We start from the raw sequence: 20,319 nt of genomic DNA, 5'->3' as shown, positions 1-20,319 counted from the left end.
GTGGAGATAACTATGTGACGATGCATTGTGTATCCAACTGATTGATTAGTTCAGAACAAGTTTCATTATTTATACACAACTCAAGACGCTCAGTAGCTCACCCTGACAGTTCCTCTCGTGACGGTAGCGTCACTTGAATTCAGACATTAATCGTGCTAGAAAGAACCAGTGACTTTACCAAAGCAGCAATCTTGATACAGTATTGTATCAAGATTTTTCAATCCCACCTGAAGTCATGCCCCACCGTCTCATAGAATTTCACATTGAACGGCCTGTAAAAGTCTCGCAGCTGCTCAAGGACCTCCTCGTCCATCTGCACGTGAGTCCTACCCTTGGACTTGCCGAGGCAGCGTGGCTGACCGCTGCTCTCGGGCTTCTTCAGGCAGGGGAAGCCTTTGGTTCTGTTGAAGTAGAAGTGCTTGTCCGTGATGATGCGCTTGATTCCCAGAAAGTCTTGCACGCGGCCCAGCTCCCCCGCCGGGTCTGTGATCAGCCGCTCTCCGCTCACAAAGTGCATCTGCGAGAGGCGGAAGTACTGCAGCCAGTTCTCCAAGTGCAGGATGTACATCCCGATCCGGATGGCATTCCAGGAAGTGTCAACTAGGCCCAAACTCCTGTTCTTGAAGGCCAGTTCCTCAAATGCAGGGAGGTCGGGCTTCTTGGACCGAGTCTGTGTGTAGTCGGAGATGGCTCTAGTGACCGGGTTACGCACCACAACAATCAGCTTGGTCTGGTGGGACATGCTGGAGATGCGTCGAGGCGCCTCTCTGGTGACAAAGTAGCTTGGAGTCTTTTCTAAGGTGATTTGACTGTCTAGAGTCCGTGGCATTAGTCCCCTAGACAGAGAGAGAGAGAGAGAGAGAGAGCAAGGAAAAACGATCAATCCAGGTACTATTTATAGCGACACTATGATGAAGACCTCAAGGAGAAGTTTAATCACTGACATGTAATAAATCACAATTACCTATATATTAGAGGGAGAGAATGAGAGTGTGACAGAGAGAGAGAGAGAGAGAGAGAGAGAGAGAGAGAGAGAGAGAGAGAGAGAGAGATTGTTAGACGGAGACATGTTATTATGGTATTATTAAAAAGTAAGAATGCATAGCTAGAGAATACTAGAGATAGTGTAATTATTCCTAAAACTGTCAAGAACTAATCTTTCAGCAATTGTTTGAAACACCTCTGTCAAATAGATAAGTAGAATATTGTTGCTGCGGGGTGGAAAACTTGTCCAAAACCGGTTACTTTTCAGGAAATTAAAAAAAGAGCCTGTGTTACCGGTGAGTTGCAAATGCATAATCAGAAACAAGCATCAAATATCACTGTCCCCAAAGGCATTAGAAGCTTTTCTTTTTACCATGAATTTACTTTGTCATAGATTAGTTAACAGTGACATATTGATTTTATTAATGACCTAATGAAACTTATTTATTATTATTTAGTCATCTTCATCTTACAGTAAAATGTTGGCTTTATACAAATGTTCCCATTTTACGTCTACTCCATATAGTGATATTTTGCTTTTGTTGTCACAAAAGTGAATGAAGTGCCTGAGTTTCAACACATCACTGCAATTATGAATAATGTAGTGGTTTCCAGTAAGTTGCCGTGCATTTGAGAATGATTAATTGCTACAATCTCTGTTTTATTTCTGATGAAAGCCTTCGATTAGAAACTAACCTTTCTAAGGGGGTAGGGGTGGTCATGAGGTAGCTCTAAAGTGTTGGAAATATTGATCCATTTAGCTTTATTTATGAATCCTGAGCTGTTACCTTGGGTGCTTCAGGGCCACCGGAAAAAACATGAATCTTTCATGAGATGGACCTTTAAAGCAAGCAGCTTTGCTACACACACAAAAACGCGATGCCATGTTCCACAAAGTATGGTGATGCAACACAATGTAAGCTAGCTGTTGGCTGTGTGATCAACAATCTGTGTTTTCTTGTCGACGAACACACATTTTCTTTCTCTGTCCTTTGAGATTTATCGAGCCACACTGAAAGAAAATACAGTTTATGATGACAGAACTAGCCGTGACACTACGGAAATTGATTAAAAACATGGATGCCTACAGCAGTGGTTCTCAAACATTTTCCTTTCAAGGATGCCCAAATTGAGATGTATTTGGCTGCAGACCACCATTTGGAACAGACTTTGTGCTGGGGATCCAACAAGAGTAAATCAGTGTTCTTAAAACATTCAAGCCTTAAAAAAATCTGTATTCTCCTCAAATCAGCTTTTTTTCCCTTAGATTTTTATCCCCTTTCCTCTCCAATTTAGATGTTATGCCAATGAATTCTTCCCCACACACATTTGTGCGTTGTCACGGCTGTTGTATCCAACTTAGTCACCTGCTAGTGAGGAGCCCCCACCAGGAGGCTGTAGAGTCTGTCCTACTCCTCCTGCCCGGCACTCCCTATACTGACAGGTGCCGCCACATTCTGTGGAAATTATGTAGACAAATATCACAATGCCTGTCAGGTTTCCCGGCTTCCCTCCCCCGAACACCAACTGTATTCGCATAGATGCTCGACAAAGTGGGATGCACCACAGTGGATTCAATCCCACAACCCCTGTGGTGGCGGGCAGGCACTTTACGCTGCTATTTTTAAATATCCGAAGTATAAGTGCTTAAATTATTCCTTATTTTGCTGAAGACCCCCAGGAACCCTCTCAAGGGGACCCTACTTTGAGAACCAGTGGCCTACAGCATCACATTCTCCATGGTGTTGATGACTAATCCATGATGACATTGTGTGTGAACTTGGAAAACTTCAATTTAATCATCAGTGACATAATGCAAACACTGTCCAGCATTTTTATGAGAATACCGTGATTTCAGTTTTGTGTACCTTATATGTTTCTAATCAGTCTGCCTCCACCTCCAATGTTCTATGAATAAATGTTGTGTAAAATACACTAAGCTGACATCTAAGTACAATCCCACAACAACACCCTGCCCTATTCTAAGCACTCAAACTCTTATTAATTACATAACACTAGTAAATGTAAGACCTTCTCTATCCTAGCATTAATGAAAACAAAATTCGACACAAACTCCTCATCAATTGAACACAAGGACACATGCACAAACATACCGTATGCACACACACATACTGAGATGCACGCACGCACGCACGCACGAACACACACGTACACAGTACACACTCACACTCGGACGTGCGCACACACACAGCCATGCACACACCTTGATTAACTGGTTATGTCACAAATTGTAGAAGACTGATAGTGTCTTTCTCACCAACTAAATTCATTTTCGTAATTTACATTGCAATCGTGAAACTAGAGTCAGAATTCATTACAGGTTTGGCTTTGACATTTTAATCACTTTAGGATAACGGACTGCATCGTGGATCCAAATATTTCAAATGTGTCCAGTTCTTCCTGGCTTAAAATATACAAGAATGTTAACCAGTGGCTAACAAGTCCAATGAATGGTTCATATCACCACTTAATACATTAGTGGCACTTTCTGTTACTGTACATCAGATGAAATATGCTTTTATCTTTACTCATCATACTTTTATTTACCGGTATATGCAATTGTTTCTCCATTACTTACCCTGTCTGTAACATTAACAGGTAATGCAGTGTTCAAAACTACAAAATAAGTCAGACCAGAAACTATTGTTATTCACAATCTCAAATTATTAGCAGGTAGCCTACTGTAAGTACAGTAAGTCCTATTTTATTTCTCAGTATACGCATACTTCAGAAATGGTCTGACAGACTTGCACCATTAAAGCAAGCAGTTCCTCTTAGAAAGTCAGGGCAATAATATACTGTAGTTGGAATAGATGTCTGAGTGAATAAAAACTTTTTGTTTAGCTAAAGTAAAATAAAAAGAGAGAATAGAGTAGAGAAGCATACAACAAATTAGAGTTGGGTTTCTCAAACTGGGTGCCATGGCACCCTAGGGTGCCTTGACGCAAATCCAGGGATGCCGCGGGATACTTTGATAATATTCGACTTTGTAAAACAGACCTGAGTTGCACTGTAATTAATTGGTGCGTTCTTTTTCAGTCGACACCAAATCTCTTCGCCAAAAATAGCAGATCTACAAGCTCACAATAGGCGAATGTTTCCCCTCAGAGGGGTTAACGTCAAGTATAAAGTTATCTGTCCTATAATGGAAACGGACAGTCTCTCAAGTTTACTTACTGTATTTAGCGGGAAAGATTTATATATGTACATACCGTATGACCTACTGTAAATGTAAGGTGCTAGATAGATAGATACCTTTATTATCCCAAGGGGGAAAATCAGTTGCCCAGAGGCAGCACAGCAGTATAAATCCCTGCAAGGCCCAGCGTTGCTTTTTGGCAACGTTTTTTAAATCATTTTTTTTTTAAATGTTATAATTAGTTTTCCTGTTCTTTTTTCACATTAACATCACCATTAAATCCTATTGTTTAGTATTACAATGCCATTGGCCAGGATATTTGCATATAAATACCCCCCACAGAGAATGACATTCACACCTCCCAGAGAAGTTGAAATTCCAGCGTCTGGACGAACAACATCTCACTTTTTAACTGAAGCTATTCCTCACTAAAACATAAGTAACATGCCTGTAATATTGTTTTTTGTGATCATTAGAATGTCTAGAACATGTACATATGTTATTATTGTGAAAAATATCCCTAAAATGCAAATTAGAGCATGATTTATGATGTATGGCTATAAAACCTTACAAAAACATTATACATTTTTTAACATTACATTTTCCTGTGATTAGGACTCCTACAACACCATCTGATTTTTTTTAATTTTTTTGTGCCAGTAGAAATTAATTCGGGTCTTGCAGGGATAAGGTTATTTACAAAGTTACAGAGAAGTAAGAAAAAGATAAAAGAAAAACAAGAACAGAGTACAGTGAAGAGCAAGGTGCATCAAGAGAGGGAACAAATAATATATAAATATATATGTCACGGTTTGTTAGAGAAACAGGAAGGTCGAGAAACGGAGCACTTGTGGTGCCGCACGGGGCGGAACAAGCGGTCGCCCACAACAACGTCCTCCAGGCGGAGCCACTCGATTGTCCACGACATTGCAAGCGGCGCGAAGACCAGCGGACCTTGGTCCTGCTCTTCGCCCCCGAGCGCCGCAGGCGCGAGTGGCCGCGAAGAGCGGGCCAGGGCCGCGCGGCCGGCGGAGCGCCGCGCGAGTTACGAAGCCGTGGTGAATGCAATCGTTATATTTATGCCCAGGCCGTAAGGCCTGGGCAAGCCCACGATAAACGCTCATAGTAAGCTAATGGCTAAGCTAATGGCTAAGCTAATGGCTAAACACCGCCCAGCTAGGCTAGTAAATAAAGAAAGAGAGTCGCAAACGAGTGACGTCAGCGCCTGCACTAGTGAATGGCTGTCTATGGGCTGTCGTCGCCATCTGGTGGTGATTAGTGTGTGGTGAACACAAAACAAGCGCTCTTACAATGAACGTCCTGAGTTACCTAAACATACTGTAACATATATATACATAAAGTGTCCTTAAGCACAACTAAATAGTACAGTGTCCAAATCAAAAGTGACCATAGCAGTCAATGCTAGTTAGTGCAACAAGTATCTCACTGTCATGTCAAACACAAGCGAAAATACCCAAAACTACTAACACAACCTAATAGTGCAGTGTTAGTAGTACTATAAAGTAACAATGTAATTCAGGGATGTCGTGGATGAAAAAGTTGTTTACAGGGCTGAGCCAAGCATGTTTGAGAACCACCGGCATAAGAGAGGGATGGAGCCTGGACTGGACTAGAGCTCAGTCAGGCTAGTCTTTTCACATCAAGTGTAACAACACACTTATTTCATCGTTGTCGGGTGGAAACCTTGTATGTCCAAAACCTTCCCTTTTTTGTTATTCTAAAAATGATTTAAAATTGTGAAAATAGCCGTTGTGTGCTTGTAGATTGGCTATTTTCACTAGTTTTGTGTGACAGTCTTGTATGATGAAGCAGGGCTTTACTTTACGAAAAAACTGTACAAATTTGAAACTTGGAGTTGGAGTACGAGGTTTCTGCAGCAAGAGCCGCTGATACAAACGACCTACGGCCTGGTCGCGACTTAGGCCACGACTTGGAGGTCGTAGGTCCCGGTTCTGGAGGTTTTGCGCGATCTCGGTCGTAATTCAGCGACCTGGGAAGTCCGCGATCGAAACTCTACGCTTGCTAAGGGAAGGGACGCGAGTTTAGAAACTCTACGCTTGCTAAGGGAAGGAGCGCCGCGATCGAAACTCTACGCTTGCTAAGGGAAGGGACGCGAGTTTAGAAACTCTACGCTTGCTAAGGGAAGGAGCGCTCGTTTTCAACAGCGTCGGCAGGTTAGCTACTCAGTGTCGGCAGGTTAGGGTTAGGGTTAGGGTTAGGGTTAGGGTTAGGGTTAGAGTTGGGGTTAGGGTTAAGGTTAGGGTTAGAGTTAGAGTTGGGGTTAGGGTTAAGGATAGGTTTTGGTGCACCTCGCGCGGTCCAAGTGACTACAATGGAGCGCTTCCTACCTCCGGTTCAGCCAATCACAAGCTTCAAAAGGTTGAATAGCGCTGCTGCTCTAGAATATTCTGCAAAAAGACCTTTTAAATACGACCGCGGACTTCCCAGGTCGCTGAACAACGGCCCGATCGCGCAACAACGGCCCGGGGACGACCGAGGTGGCGCAACCACGGCCGGGGGTCGCGAAACTAGACCGGCCGCGACCTAACAAGTATGTACCGCGAACTACGACCTCCAGAACCGGGACCTACGACCTCCAGGTCGTGGCCTAGGTCGCGACCAGGCCGTAGGTCGTTCGTATCAGCGGCTGTCTCTCGGTTTCTGCCTGACAGTGACAACTTGTTATTGCCAGTTGACTACGGTAGTTGAAATAGTAAACAGGCATGTTTGTTGCTCAGAGACGCAGACACTTCAGAGTCTGTGTGTCTGGCAATGTTACATAACCACACACTTCTGAGAACAGAACAACACTTATAAGGACTGTGAAAAAGCCATAACAGAGAAACCTTTAACAGCTTAAATGCACATTTTTCTTTAAAAAATAAAGTATAAGCAGCTGTCATAGAGCAACACTTAAGTTTAAAAAAAAAGGATCCAGTTTCAAGATCTGCAAGCTCACAAACAACGCTTCGCAAGCGAGCTTGAAGAACACCCATTTTCGGTGCGCGACACCATAGTACAGTTAATTACAAATTGGGCTTAACTATGTGTCACTTATGGCTTCATCTGCAATAAGTCAATTTTGAATGTGTGATCACAGTGTGATGTTCCTGTCCCTTGCTGCCTGTAATCAAACATTGAAAGGCTTCTGAAGACACACGGTTTCTAATTAAGGGGTTTTATGAATCCGAGGATTCGCAGGAAATGGCTCTTCTGAAAAGGATTTTAATTTAGAAACTATCAATCACAATGTGGAGGGTTTCTGCACTGATAGATCAAATGTGTCTTTGCACTGCACTGATCAATGACAGGGACTTATAATGAAGCCTACACTGTACGCAACTAGGGTTGAGATCCTGAACCGAAGGTACCGAAGGAACCAGATCCAACATTGAGGATTTATCACACTGTCAAAGTTGGTATATGAACCTCACATCTTTGATTGATTGAAAATGTTATTAGATAAAAATGGAGAACAGTACAAGTATAGTCAATTGTAGTACAGTACAAGTACAGTTAAACATCCTGCCTAAAAGGAACATACCAAATAAGTCTGTTTACAGTCTTTTTTAAAGTCGTTGGAAGTCCTTGGTATTCAATTCATGGACATGACAAATAGCAAGCAAAGAAAACATTCAATATCATCGCAGTTATAAAAACACTGTATAGGATAGGGGAAACAAGGGGGTGGTACTAAGATAAGGGGGGCGGGGTGCTCACTTCTCGCCTGTCTATGGGAGAAGTGATAACTACCTCCTTCTCTGGCCTACTGAAAGGTGAGTTTTCAGGGCAGTTTTGAAGGAGGCCAGCGTATATGTCTGCTATACAATTAGAATACTAGCTGGACCACCATAACTCTGAGAGTGTACAAAAGCAAGCTTGCTTTAAGCCAAGAGGCTTGCTAGAGGCATGAAACCATGTGACTTCCTTAGGGAATTAATTGGACGACGTCATCCCCCCCTCATCCCCCAAGGAAAAGGACGGGAGAGGTTCTTAAACAGTGAGAACGAGGCTTAAGGGTCCATTTGGAACCCTATAGGAATTGTTAAAGGGGACGTTAAGGAACCGAAATCGTTAAAATCCTAAAGGATCCCAACCGTATACAACACAGTCTATTACAGTTACAGTTTGACCAGGGAAGGTTATATTATGTTGTGTTTATCTGGGTCGGACTGGACAATGGTAATTTAACATGATGCTTCAACAAAAACTCTGTGCTGAAGCACAATTATTGAATAAAATAATTTGACTTTTTCAATGTCATTTGAACTAGTCTCTTGTAAGAATAATTCATGTATTTTTCCACTAAGGGACTGTCCGCTGTAGGGCACACTTTTTTAGATTACTTGGAACATTATGCTTTATTTCAGATAATGTCAGTGAAGAGAGACAGGAATTAAACCAGGGATAGAAAGAGAGGAAAGACATGCGAGACAAGAAGGGTCTGATTTGAACCCAGGTCCTCACTGTCAGGTGTAAACCTTGTCCAAACCATTACTTTACAGGAAATGGCAAAAAAAAAAGAGCCTGTGTTATCTAGTCACAAACTCTTCGACATTTTTTTAACACACAGACACACAAAATTTTTGAAAATAGTCGATCTACAAGCTCACAGCGTGTCGCAATCGTGAGGAGTTGTGAACTTGTACTGTATATCGGCTATTCTCGCTGCTTTTGGGTGAAACTTTTGCTGGACGAAGTAGGGCAAGGGTCTTCAACAGGGGGTCCGGGACCCCTAGGGGGTCCTCAGAGTTATTACAGGGGGTCCTTCAAATCTTTGTGTGATAGAAAGAAAAAAAGAAAATCTCCGTTTTAGCCAGATTCTTAACCAGATTCTGAAAACCATTGCCAAAAATAGCCGATCAACAAGCTCACAATGCCTTACGCTGCGAGGCGTTGTGAGCTTGTAGATCGGCTATTTTCGGCAAACAGGTTTGGTGTAGAGGGGTATTGACACTTTGACAGTTCAAGAGGTTAAATATCTGAAAACAGAAATTTACATGAATCCAAAATACACTGATGATTCTGCTGTCAAACGATTAAACTATATGGAATCTATGAAAAGGTTGAGGGGGTCCCTGCTTCATCTCTCTCTCAACTAAGGGGGCCTGAAAATGTTGAAGACCCCTGAAGTAGGGCATTCATGCATGAAATGTGGAGATACAAGGTTTCTGCCCAACAGCGACGAGTGTGGTCTGTGCACCAAGTGTTTGATGAGGCCACCATGGGCACCCCTGGGACCTCTTCTTGAGCAATAATGTTTGATTGACTGAGCCGAACAAAGTGCTGCCAGAGTGTCGCGTGGTTTAGGAAGCTGTCCAACGATGCCAAAATGAAGACACCGAGGGATGCCTCTGAAATCCTTGCCAAGAAACATACCTATTCTCAGGTGAGGGCTTTGGTTAATTGCTCACATAAATGATTCAGAATAATTAACAGCTGCTGGGTCGGTGGGTTCACCTGGAGACCCATAAAACCTCTTCTGGGCTCATGCATTTTCTTTATAACTCTCTGGTACGTGGTTATACTGTTGTCCCTGCTTCTTCTTCTTTTTTGCAAAGTTGCAGGAAATGGCAGAAACAAGCGATGGATAATGAGATACAGTATCATCTAAGGTGGCAACTCGTATGAAAATGTCTCAAAATCCTATAATACTTCGGAAATTACTTTTTAGATGGGGGGAAATTGTATGCAACCTCGTATTTATTGAGTATGACAGTCTAGAAGCAGATATGCACGCGCAGCCCCTGCATCCCCTAAATCTGACGTGACATCAATTTTTCACCTCCAGTGTATGTGTACAGCATACCTTGCAGTGTTGCTACAGTATAAGCTGTTATTAAGTGGGTTGTTTCAGGAACCAATCTAAAACAGTCCTGCTAACTCGCTTTTTCTGGCATACTCTATAATGTTCTTTTACTGTATAGCTCCAGAAAGCTAACGTATCATGAATAACAACTGCACAATATTTCCCAGACCACAATATTTCAAAACCGATATAGATTTTTACACAGTTGTATTTGCATCGATGTACCAATCTATGAAGAATAATTACCTCTGCCAAAGGGGTTGGAATGGGATTAAGTTTTCACCCCATTTTGTCTGCCCGACTGTAAAACAACTTTAGAATGGATGGGCGAATGTTCATGACATTTGGTGGGAAGGATCAGCATTAATAGGTTACCCCAAAGAGATGATTAACTTTGGGTTAAAAAAGATTAAAGGTCATGATAACCAACAATGTTTTGGTCAAAATGACAGACACAATTCCAAGTGGAAATGACATACAGTACAGTATTTTGACAACATGGCATTGGAGGGAAGAATGGACTCAAGTGCATCCAATCTTTCTAGTTAAGCAAACGCATAGCAGTGTATTATAATTGTTCCTGTCTGTCTGGTTGATTGTTTGTTAGCAATGTATTTAAACAGATAAGAAGATCAAGACATGGAATGATGATAAAGAAATGATTAACCTTTTCATTTCATGTTTTCATTAAGAAGATCGTGAGTTGATTAATTGACTTTTTCCAGCCCTGAATTATTGTTCCTTCCCTTCAGCTGTGTTTTGTGTCTCTGTTACATCAGACTTAATCCAGGGATTCTAGTACACGGGCATTTTTAAGTATACTATTTATTTTTTTCCCCCAGAATGAACACACTACTCAAAACATGGTTAGAGTATTTAGTATGGAATTAGGACACAAGATAATATGTCTCTGTGGGTATATATTGCTCTGTAAAGTATCTAGGACATCGTACATGTTTTACAAGTGTTCACATTGACACATTTGGGGTCCATCTGTGCACTCAGAGTTAAAATAATGCTCAAGATTATACTGTGTAATGACCATATATCAGTTTTGACCTGACCGAACCACAGCCATTACAAACCACAAAGTACAGTTAGTCTTTCATATGAAATCAAACTGTACAGTATCATTTTAACATGCAGTTTGTACCGTATTTGATATTTCATTATATTGCACAGGATCACACCACTTTTATTATGTGCCTGACAGCTATATCTATATTTTATAGGCATGTAGAATACAATACAGATTATTTTTACTCACACTAGCCACTAGTCAATCCACTGATTTATTCAACATAAGAATGCTCATCTTTTTGTATCTGCGCTCTGCGGGACTGGCCTCACTGGGGGACCTTTAATGAAAGATATATTTTTTGTTATTAATTGTGCCCATTAGATGTCACCAAGCTACACTGCCATGAAGACTGCTCATTAATAATACACACGCCTGACCACCCCTCACTGTAGAAAGACTAGAAACGTGTGGTTTTCCCAGTTAAATGAGCGCCATCCAACTTCCTGTCCTCATCAACCTTTGTGATGATCATGTTTCATACCTCCCTGCCTCCCCGAGCCAATTAATGGAGAACCAGGAATATTCTTAGCTGCAGCCGCTGCTCATAAAGTTTCAACACATCTCGCAGACTCCACTGCCAAGTGCTTCTGACTCCTGTACAATCAATAGAGCTGGCATGCCCTTTCAAGTCTTGATGGTGCATGGCGATGTGTTTTGTTTGATCGTCGTGGTCCTGGTGGAAAACGGATGGAAAAAAACGTACTACACGGTAAAATGTGCAATTGTAACCACGTTTCTACGCTCTCTGATAAACCAACACAGAGGATTTTATTGCGTAAGAGAGGTACAAGGAAATTAAATGAAGTTCTCAGCCTTAGTTTAACTCCAAGATTGTAAATTAATGCTGAGAACTTTGCTGGGTGGCAGTAAGATGTTAGTCCTGATCAGACCCTGTATCGTTATGTGAAAACCCTGACACAATCTAAATGAGGCCACGTCTGTGTTCTGCTCTGGTGGCACAGTAATGAACACTGCACCATTTCTTTTTTTTTTTTTGGTCACACTGGTCTCCCTAGTCTAGTGCCTCATGGAACGGTAATAACATATAGACTGTACTGTACAATGGGCTCTTGAAAATTGGTAACGTTAATTGTCTGTATATGCCAGGGGTCTTCAACGTGTTCAGGCCAAGGACCCCTTAGCTGAGAGAGAGCTGAAGCAGGGACCCCCACAACCTTTTCGTAGATTCCATATAGTTTGACAGCGCAATCATCAGTGTATTTTGGATTCATGTCAATTTGTGTTTTCAGATATTTAACCACTTGAACTGTCAATACTTAATAAACTTGACCTTTCACTCTGTAATTAGTCTGCTCTTTTTTTTCCCTCTACACAAAACCTCTTTGCCGAAAATAGCTGATCTACAAGCTCGAGGCGTTGTGAGCTTGTAGATCTGCTATTTTTGGCTAAAGTTCTCAGTATATGGATGTTAGGGTTTGAGTGGTTAATATAAAAAAGAAGAAAAAAAGGTTTCTATCACACAACGATTTGGAGGACCCCTGTAGTAACTCTGAGGACCCCCTAGGGGTCCCAGACCCCCTGTTGAAGACCCCTGGTATAGAATGTATGTTTCTGACTGGGTAGATGTGGCTTCTGGGTGTGTCAAAGAGAACGTAAAATTCTTATTGTCAAGATGAATGATTATTGATCTTTTTTTATGAAATGATTGACTTGATCTGTAAACCTGGCTTTTCAACATTGCATGGCTTATTTAGACAAAAAAAGCTGTAATTTAAAAGCAAACAGTGGGACAGGCAGACAGATAGAAACAACATATACATTATGTGCACTCACAATGCCCGCTTCCATACAGAATCTGACAGTCAATCAAAAGTAGGTATACACTCCAGTAATCATTGCGGCAGATTATTGCCTTGCCCACAGAAGGACTTGTATATAGCAATGAATCTCACTCGGACGGTTACTCAGCAAATCGAAAAAAATCTGTAACTCAGCGAATAACAAAAATGCTGCTTTGAAAAAGAGCCATTGATGTAGAACAGGGATGTCAAACTCATTTTAGGTCACAGGCCGGACTACTTTTTTTCCGTGCGTGTGTACATGTACGTGTGTGTGATTGCTCCCACCACTAAAAGGCACAAATGCTGTCATAGTATTTGGTCACAGCAACACACAAAACATGATGGATAACATTCTTAGGCTGCTGATTTTAGGTCTATGAATAAACAGGGGTGTATACTGTTATATTTTATTTGGATTCCATATTTTGTCTGCCAGGTGTGTCAAGGAGCTTTCCTCTTTCAGTGGCCAAGCATCCTATGGTAATGTTAAGTTTATTATGGTGGTCCCATGGTCACTATATAGGGGAACCATTGGTGCCTGCATTAATTGCTTTAGGCTACAATATTTTGGTACAAAACTTGTACTCTAATTACAAATGGGTTGTGTTATACTTTGAAGGTTGTGGAAAGCATGACGAGAAGGGAATGAGAGAAGGGAATGACTGACAACAGAGCTAGGGCTGTCACAATTACTACATAATCGTCTAATCGCAATTATTTGAGGTAATCGCAATTATTTTGCATAATCGTCATAATCGTTTCCATGTTGAGAAACGTTAATATAGTTAAAACACTTTCAAAAAGTAGTGGAAAATAGCAGATCTACAAGCTCACAACGCGTCGAATCGCTTGTAGATCGGCTATTTCCACTATCAATGTTCTTTTTTAAGTATAAAATTGTCAAATATGTCAGTAATTTCTTTATATATTTAGGTTATGTGTCATGAGTGCCATGTACAACTTTAAAGCCTAAAAGCCAAACAGAAATGTAATTGTTAACGACAAATATACAATTAAATCGTTAATCGCAATTATTTGAGTGATAATTAATCGTTATGTAAAATGTCATAATCGTGACAGCCCTATACTGTACATTACATAACATTCACACTGTCAACAGCTCTCTACACGTTCAGAAATACATTTATTATTCTCCTGTACTTGAAAAGGCACATGCTGTACTTTATGGAAACACACACGAAAACGTGGGTTTTCAAGATTTCAGCATGAACATTCAAAATACTTAAAAAATCTATTTTTTAAGCATTATTAACAAGGTTAAGTGTTTGTGAATATTCATTTTACGCATTGTGAGCTATGTTCATCTGCTTTTTTCAAATGGCCAAAATACTGTATACAGTATATTGGGCTGAAGTGGTTACTGTGTTTTGTAATACTAATCAAAATCTATAAAGTTCAAAGTTTTCATATAACTGTAGTGGAGTACAAGTACAGTATTTTCCTATGAGATGTAGTGGGGTAGAAGTAAAAATATTCAACATGGTTAATACTGAAGAAAAGTCCAAAAGTACTTGTTGTGGAGTCTCGCAGTGCCGCCAGACAGGTAAGCAGCCCAACGAGGTGGAGACAGTGGAACAGGGGCATAGTTCAGCACCAAGGACAGCGCCTCAGCCTAGGATGCGTCATCGAGAGCGTTCTAGAGCGTATAGCACAGGTCCAAAAAAGACCCATACTGAAATGGAACCAAGGCTATTTGGACCGAACCGAATCTACCAGAGAAACATTCAGTTTTTACTGGACCCCGGCCCGAAATGGCACAGAGAATGATTCGATCCGGTCATTGATGACCCCTGGATTACACTGTTATGTTTTAAGAATCCTATATCATATTACGCTACGTAAATATACACATCTTTCCACCTGAGATACTCTCTTCACCAAAAATAGCAGATCTACAAGCTTACAGCACGTGACACGCTGTTAGAGAAAATAGCAGATCTACAAGCTCACAGCCAAGGGGCAAGTTCTGCCGATTTAAAATGACTCCAATACGGAAGTAAAACTTCCTATGATTGGCCGCTAGTTGCGCTGTTTTCCCCCTCGGCCGATAGCAAAAAGAATTGTTCACCATTGGATCCCATTCATTTTCCCCTTTCGTGTTCTAACCTTAATTAACATTTTCATGAATACTTTATGGTTCCTATCGCTAGTTATCGCTAGCCTTTCAATCACCATCATATGCGTTTTGTCGAAATTTGGTCCAATGTATTTTAAAATAAATTATAAAGTTGCAGGGTGGGGGCGGGGCCGACTTCTGATGAAACTGATCTGCGGCCAGCCTGCATGCACTGAAGCACAATTCGGTTACCCAGAGCAGAGCAGATCTAACAACTCGTCGTAATGCGACGCACTGTTAGCTAGATCGGTTTATTTTGTACAACGGCGTGTAAACATTTTTACAAAATAAATCTATTATACAAACCCAGGTTACAATGTACATTTAGCAGACGCTTAATCCAGAGCTATTAAAATGAGTGAGGACATAAATAAACACACATATATTCTCTATAATTATATAAATGTTAAAACATCGTTTTTGTTAATTCGCCTACAATGTATTTACTCTTATAGGCATATCAGCCACAAATACACGACTTGGTATTTATTTATTATGAAGGCTACCTACTGCCCGATTGTGTAACAAGCCTATATATAATGCCACCAAAACAATGCGTCTTTATTTGTTTTTTCTCGTCTTGATTTGTGCAAGTATGGCATGCCATTAAGCTAATAGCCCTACATAAACATATCGACACCAGACAACATATTAGTGGCCACTTACAGCCAAAATAGCCTATGTTCTAAGCCAAGGGAAGCCTATATTATTTTATAAACTCCTCTTTAACATTGGCATATAGCATTCTTGATAATTTGTCAATCATATGCCTACCACAGACTTACTTTATAGGCCTACTTCAGACCATTTATCAAATATTTCATGTAACATTTTGGAAACTGAAAACAGCACTTTTTATATGAAGTTGCATGTCCTGCTATCCTGTATAATTCTTGCCATACCTCATATACCTGTTGTTGGAGCCAGGATGGGAGATCTCGGTCGGGAGCTCTTTTGGAATTTGAAGTTGGTCATAGCAGACTTCGGCGACGTGATGTTATGGCAATTATCTGGCTTTTTGTAGGTTTAGAACGGCTATTAGGTAATAATGTATTTCTCCCAAGTAACCACTCGTATATAAAGTGGTATAGCCTATAATATAATATAAAACTAAAAAGAAACACTCAACATTTAGCCTCACCAAATGGTATTAATTAAAACATTTGAAAATAACACTGAGGCTACAGTATAATTGTCAATAGAACAGTCTGCAGCACGTCAAACTAAGTTAGCACTTACATTCACTCACACATACAAATGTCACACAAATTTGCATAGGAACGCACACAAATAGACATAGGTTGATCTCACATTTTATTTCCAAAATATAAACCAGAATGAAATTGACTGAATCAAAGAGGAGGAATATGCTGAATGATGTAGGCCTGCTACTGTAAAAAAAAAACTCAATCAAACAAATGACATGAATCAAGCGCATTTACGATCGCTGATTGAAATAACCTCTTTAGCCTCCCGGAATAATTAACCCACGATACTGCATGTCAGCTCAATAATTAGTTCATGAATCCATTCGTGAATCCAGCTTCTCTTCTACTGTAGGCTGGCTACTTAGCATGTCACAATCACAGACTGTAGTCACAATGGACAATTCATATGCATATTGCTTCCATTCCTACATTAATCGCATTGTTAACATAGGTGTCAAATTGTTGTCAGCTTTTGTTAAGAGGTGTGACTGAGAACTATGTATGCACTATGAACTATGAATGCAACCTCAGTCCTATAAACATCACAAATCCCTGTTAATAAATATGAATAAACACATGCATATTTCTCTGGACGAATGCCTCTTTGCTTTGTGAAAAGTCTAGTGGACAATTAGCCCCATATAACCTCGAGACACAACAGTATGCAGCGACGGGTGAGGTTCTATATGGGGCTAGTGGACAACTGGATTATTATAAGACCCAGCGGAACTACACGGGCACTTTCAAAAGTGGAGTCCTCAACAAGGCTTCCATGCGGGGTACAGAGTCCTAGACGGCCGGTCAGGTTAGCGGTAGCCTCGGGAACCCAGGCTTGGTTAGCGGCGGCTGCAGCGGCTACTCCAGAGTCCAAACGTTTCGGTGCTCAAATCTCCGTGGCAAAATTAAAAAGTTATTCGGACATTTACTGTCACTGCGGTCCGTCTGTGTCATAGACTGTAGAAAAATAGGCTGTGTGTTGTTGTTGTTGTTGCGTTGTTGTTGGCTTGTTGTGGGCGATCCACGTTTTCTTCTTCGTCTGCTGTATTTTCGGCAGAGCTCAACACATTCTCCCAAGTATCCTTGCGTTGCACGTGACCGTTGGCAGCCAATAGCATCTCTGGTAGCATTACAATTCTATTTATTTCTATGATGGCGACACCCATTTCAAGGCGTGGAAAAGGGCCGTTTGCGCTGCATAGAAACCAATGGCGTCATTTCGTCCATATTTTTCTACAGTCTATGCTCACAGCGCGTGACACGCTGTGAGCTTGTAGATCTGCTATTTTTGGTGAAGAGAATTGGGGTAGATGGAAAGAAGAACTCATCAAGTACAGTGCAAATCAGGTCTGTTTTACTAAGCATAGAGGGTCTAAGTGGTTAAAATTACTGAAGTGATATTGATGAATTCCAAATAGTATCAAATTATCTTGCGGCACCCCTGGACTGGCATCACGTCACCCTAGGGTGCCACGACACCCACTTTGGGAAACCCTGCTTTAGTCAACTAAATCTATGGTTGATTTAGTCTATATATTTGCTTAGCTTAGTTTTTATTTAGTTTTTGTCAGTGAAAAAAATTCGTCAGAGTTTTAGTCAACGAAATAACTCTGCTGTACTTGTCTCAGTTGAGAGAATGTTCTTCCCACGTTAACTTGATGAGAACATTCTTTCCAAGGACGCAAGTCTGTTATTTCTGTTCTTGGTATTGAGAAATGGACATTGTTTGACATTGGCAGAGTCAGGGAGCTGTCAATCAAAATGAGAGAAGTTGTCAATCAAAATGTCAGTCACTAATTTGTTCCCACAATGAGCAGGTGCCTTACATGGTTGCCTCTGCCGTTGGTACGTAAACAGTGAATGGGTGAATATAATGCACATTGTAAAGTGCTTTGGTTAAACAGCGCTATATAAATTCCTTTTGCAGCTGTTTCTGTGATTGGTTCACCCCCTAATCAATTACAATAGTATCAAAACAGATGACATCGTTGTTAAGCAACCCTTATTTCGTGTTATGTGGCTGGTTAACCTGGGGAAATCTCTTGCTAACCAAATAAACCGACAGAATAGAAGCGGTACTAACTAGTAATCAAACAGTAAAATATGTCTGCTACTGATTAGAACTGGAAAAAGTGGCGGAAGAAGATGTGTTGACCTAACCCACGAAGACCCAAGGCAGAGGCAAACAAATATCTTCAAAATCAAAAGATTCAGAAAAACTTATATCCAAGCTCACAAGCTTGTAGATCTGCTATTTTCAAACATTAAAGTACTTTTACTTTTGGTACTTTAAGTACATTTTGATGCCAACACTTTCATACTTTTCTCAAGTATAATTCCAGACTTTTACTTGTAACTGAGTAGTTCTATATTGCAGTATTGATACTTTTACCCAAGTAAAAAAATTAGTACTTTTCCCACCACTGCTGAATGGATGCACCCTTCAATCTGATCTTCTTAATCCTAAAATTAAATACTGTGTGTTGAAACGCATTCAAATTCAAGATTTTAATTTGATAATATCCTTCCAATCCTTTTAACCCAAACTCTTAATCACTGTACACAGCACAGTGGAAAAGCAGAAAAGGCATGTGTGTGTGTGTGTGTGTGTGTGTGTGTGTGTGTGTGTGTGTGTGTGTGCGTGCGTGCGTGCGTGCGTGTGTGTGTGTGAGGGGGGGGAGGGAGAGAGATAGAGAAAGAGAGTGAGTGAGTGAGTGAGTGAGTGAGTGAGTGTGTGTGGGTGTGTGTGTGTGTGTGTGTGTGATGGATGAGAATGAAAGAGAGTGAGACACAGAGTGAGTGCGTGAGAGAGAGAGAGAGAGAGAGAGAGAGAGAGAGAGAGAGAGAGAGAGAGAGAGAGAGAGAGAGAGAGAGACTTCCCATACAGTGTTGGCAACCAGTTATAGCAACTATACATTTTAAGCATCCATCTCATTATCTGTCACATTGCACCAGGGCACCTTCAATTAATATACAGGCAGCTGCCAGTAATTCTAGTTAATTACAGTGTGGCCTATTATGGACTACAGTAGGCTATAGTGTGTTTCACATCCAGTATATTTTCCAATGACTGGTAGCACACTTAATAGTGCCACATGTAATGAATATAATCAAATGATACGTTTTTTACAGCTCTAGCAGTGATTCCCAAGCATTTTAATTTCAAGGACCCCCAGTTTGGCATGCATTAGGCTACGGACCGACCACCATTATGGTAGGTCTATTTCTGAGACCCAAATGTTTAACTCTGACAGTGTAGCCTACAAATGGAACCAAGTGTTGGCTCCATGTAACTCTCTGAGTTACATACCCATAAGGGTCTATTTGTTTTTTAACTATCATTTAGCTGGTCCCCTGGAACTCCCTCAAGGACTCCTGGGGGTCCCCGGTCCCCACTTTGAGAATTAGCCTAATTGTTTTCAAACGATGACTTTCCTCACCTGTACCAATCAAGCCCTCTGTCATAATGTCTGTCGAAAAAGTGCGGCTCCGTTCCAAGTGCGCGCACGTCCGGATGGATTCTGATAAACTCCAGCACGGCCCTGGTTCCCCCCTTCTTGACGCCGACAATGAGCGCGTTGGGCAGCTTCTTATTCCCGTATTTCTGTGCAACAGTCATGTTTTTCAACTTAAACTCGTTCAAAGCGACCCACGACGAGTTGTTGCTGGAAGAAGAGGCAGCAAAGTGTTTGCTCCGGTTGTTGCGAACAGAACTTCTTAGTGCCGTTTGCGCGCGGGGCGCAGCAAACCTCATGTCCGCGACCGAGGAAGAAGTGCAACCGTTTGATTTCTGGAGAAGTTTCTTGCTCCCCGCGTTCCTGTTCGACGGGCACCGTCTCTCGTCGTTATAGTCCTGGTTTGTCATGATTGTGCTGCAGCAGAAAAGGATGCTGTAGCACAAATAGGTGAAGGACAAAGAAAGCGTGAAGATGAAGGCAAACCTTTTGCTGAATCTATTTGAAGATGGCACGATTCGATTGAGTGCCATCATGTCTCCATGGATTAAAGTAATGCATGGTGTTTCCATATCAGTCTTCCTCTCCTGGAGTCCAATATCCAAGTCGGAATGAGGGACATGGTCTCTGAAGGCATCAACTGTGTGTAAGTAGCATTATTTATT

At 41.2% G+C, this 20,319-nt stretch overlaps 1 protein-coding gene across 1 annotated transcript; it reads right to left on the bottom strand.

Moving 5' to 3' along the window:
- Positions 1-217: 217 nt before the first annotated feature.
- Positions 218-20,187, bottom strand: hs3st2 (heparan sulfate (glucosamine) 3-O-sulfotransferase 2; the record flags this gene model as incomplete). Its single annotated transcript, XM_080723307.1, has 2 exons — positions 218-836; positions 19,640-20,187. 2 exons carry the CDS (start codon positions 20,185-20,187, stop codon positions 218-220), a joined length of 1,167 nt encoding a protein of 388 aa, XP_080579433.1.
- Positions 20,188-20,319: the final 132 nt, after the last annotated feature.

This window comes from Nannobrachium achirus (genome assembly GCF_963921795.1).
Source record: "Nannobrachium achirus genome assembly, chromosome: 4".
Lineage (NCBI taxonomy): Eukaryota > Metazoa > Chordata > Actinopteri > Myctophiformes > Myctophidae > Nannobrachium > Nannobrachium achirus.
This window is presented reverse-complemented; position numbering and strand designations above follow the sequence as displayed.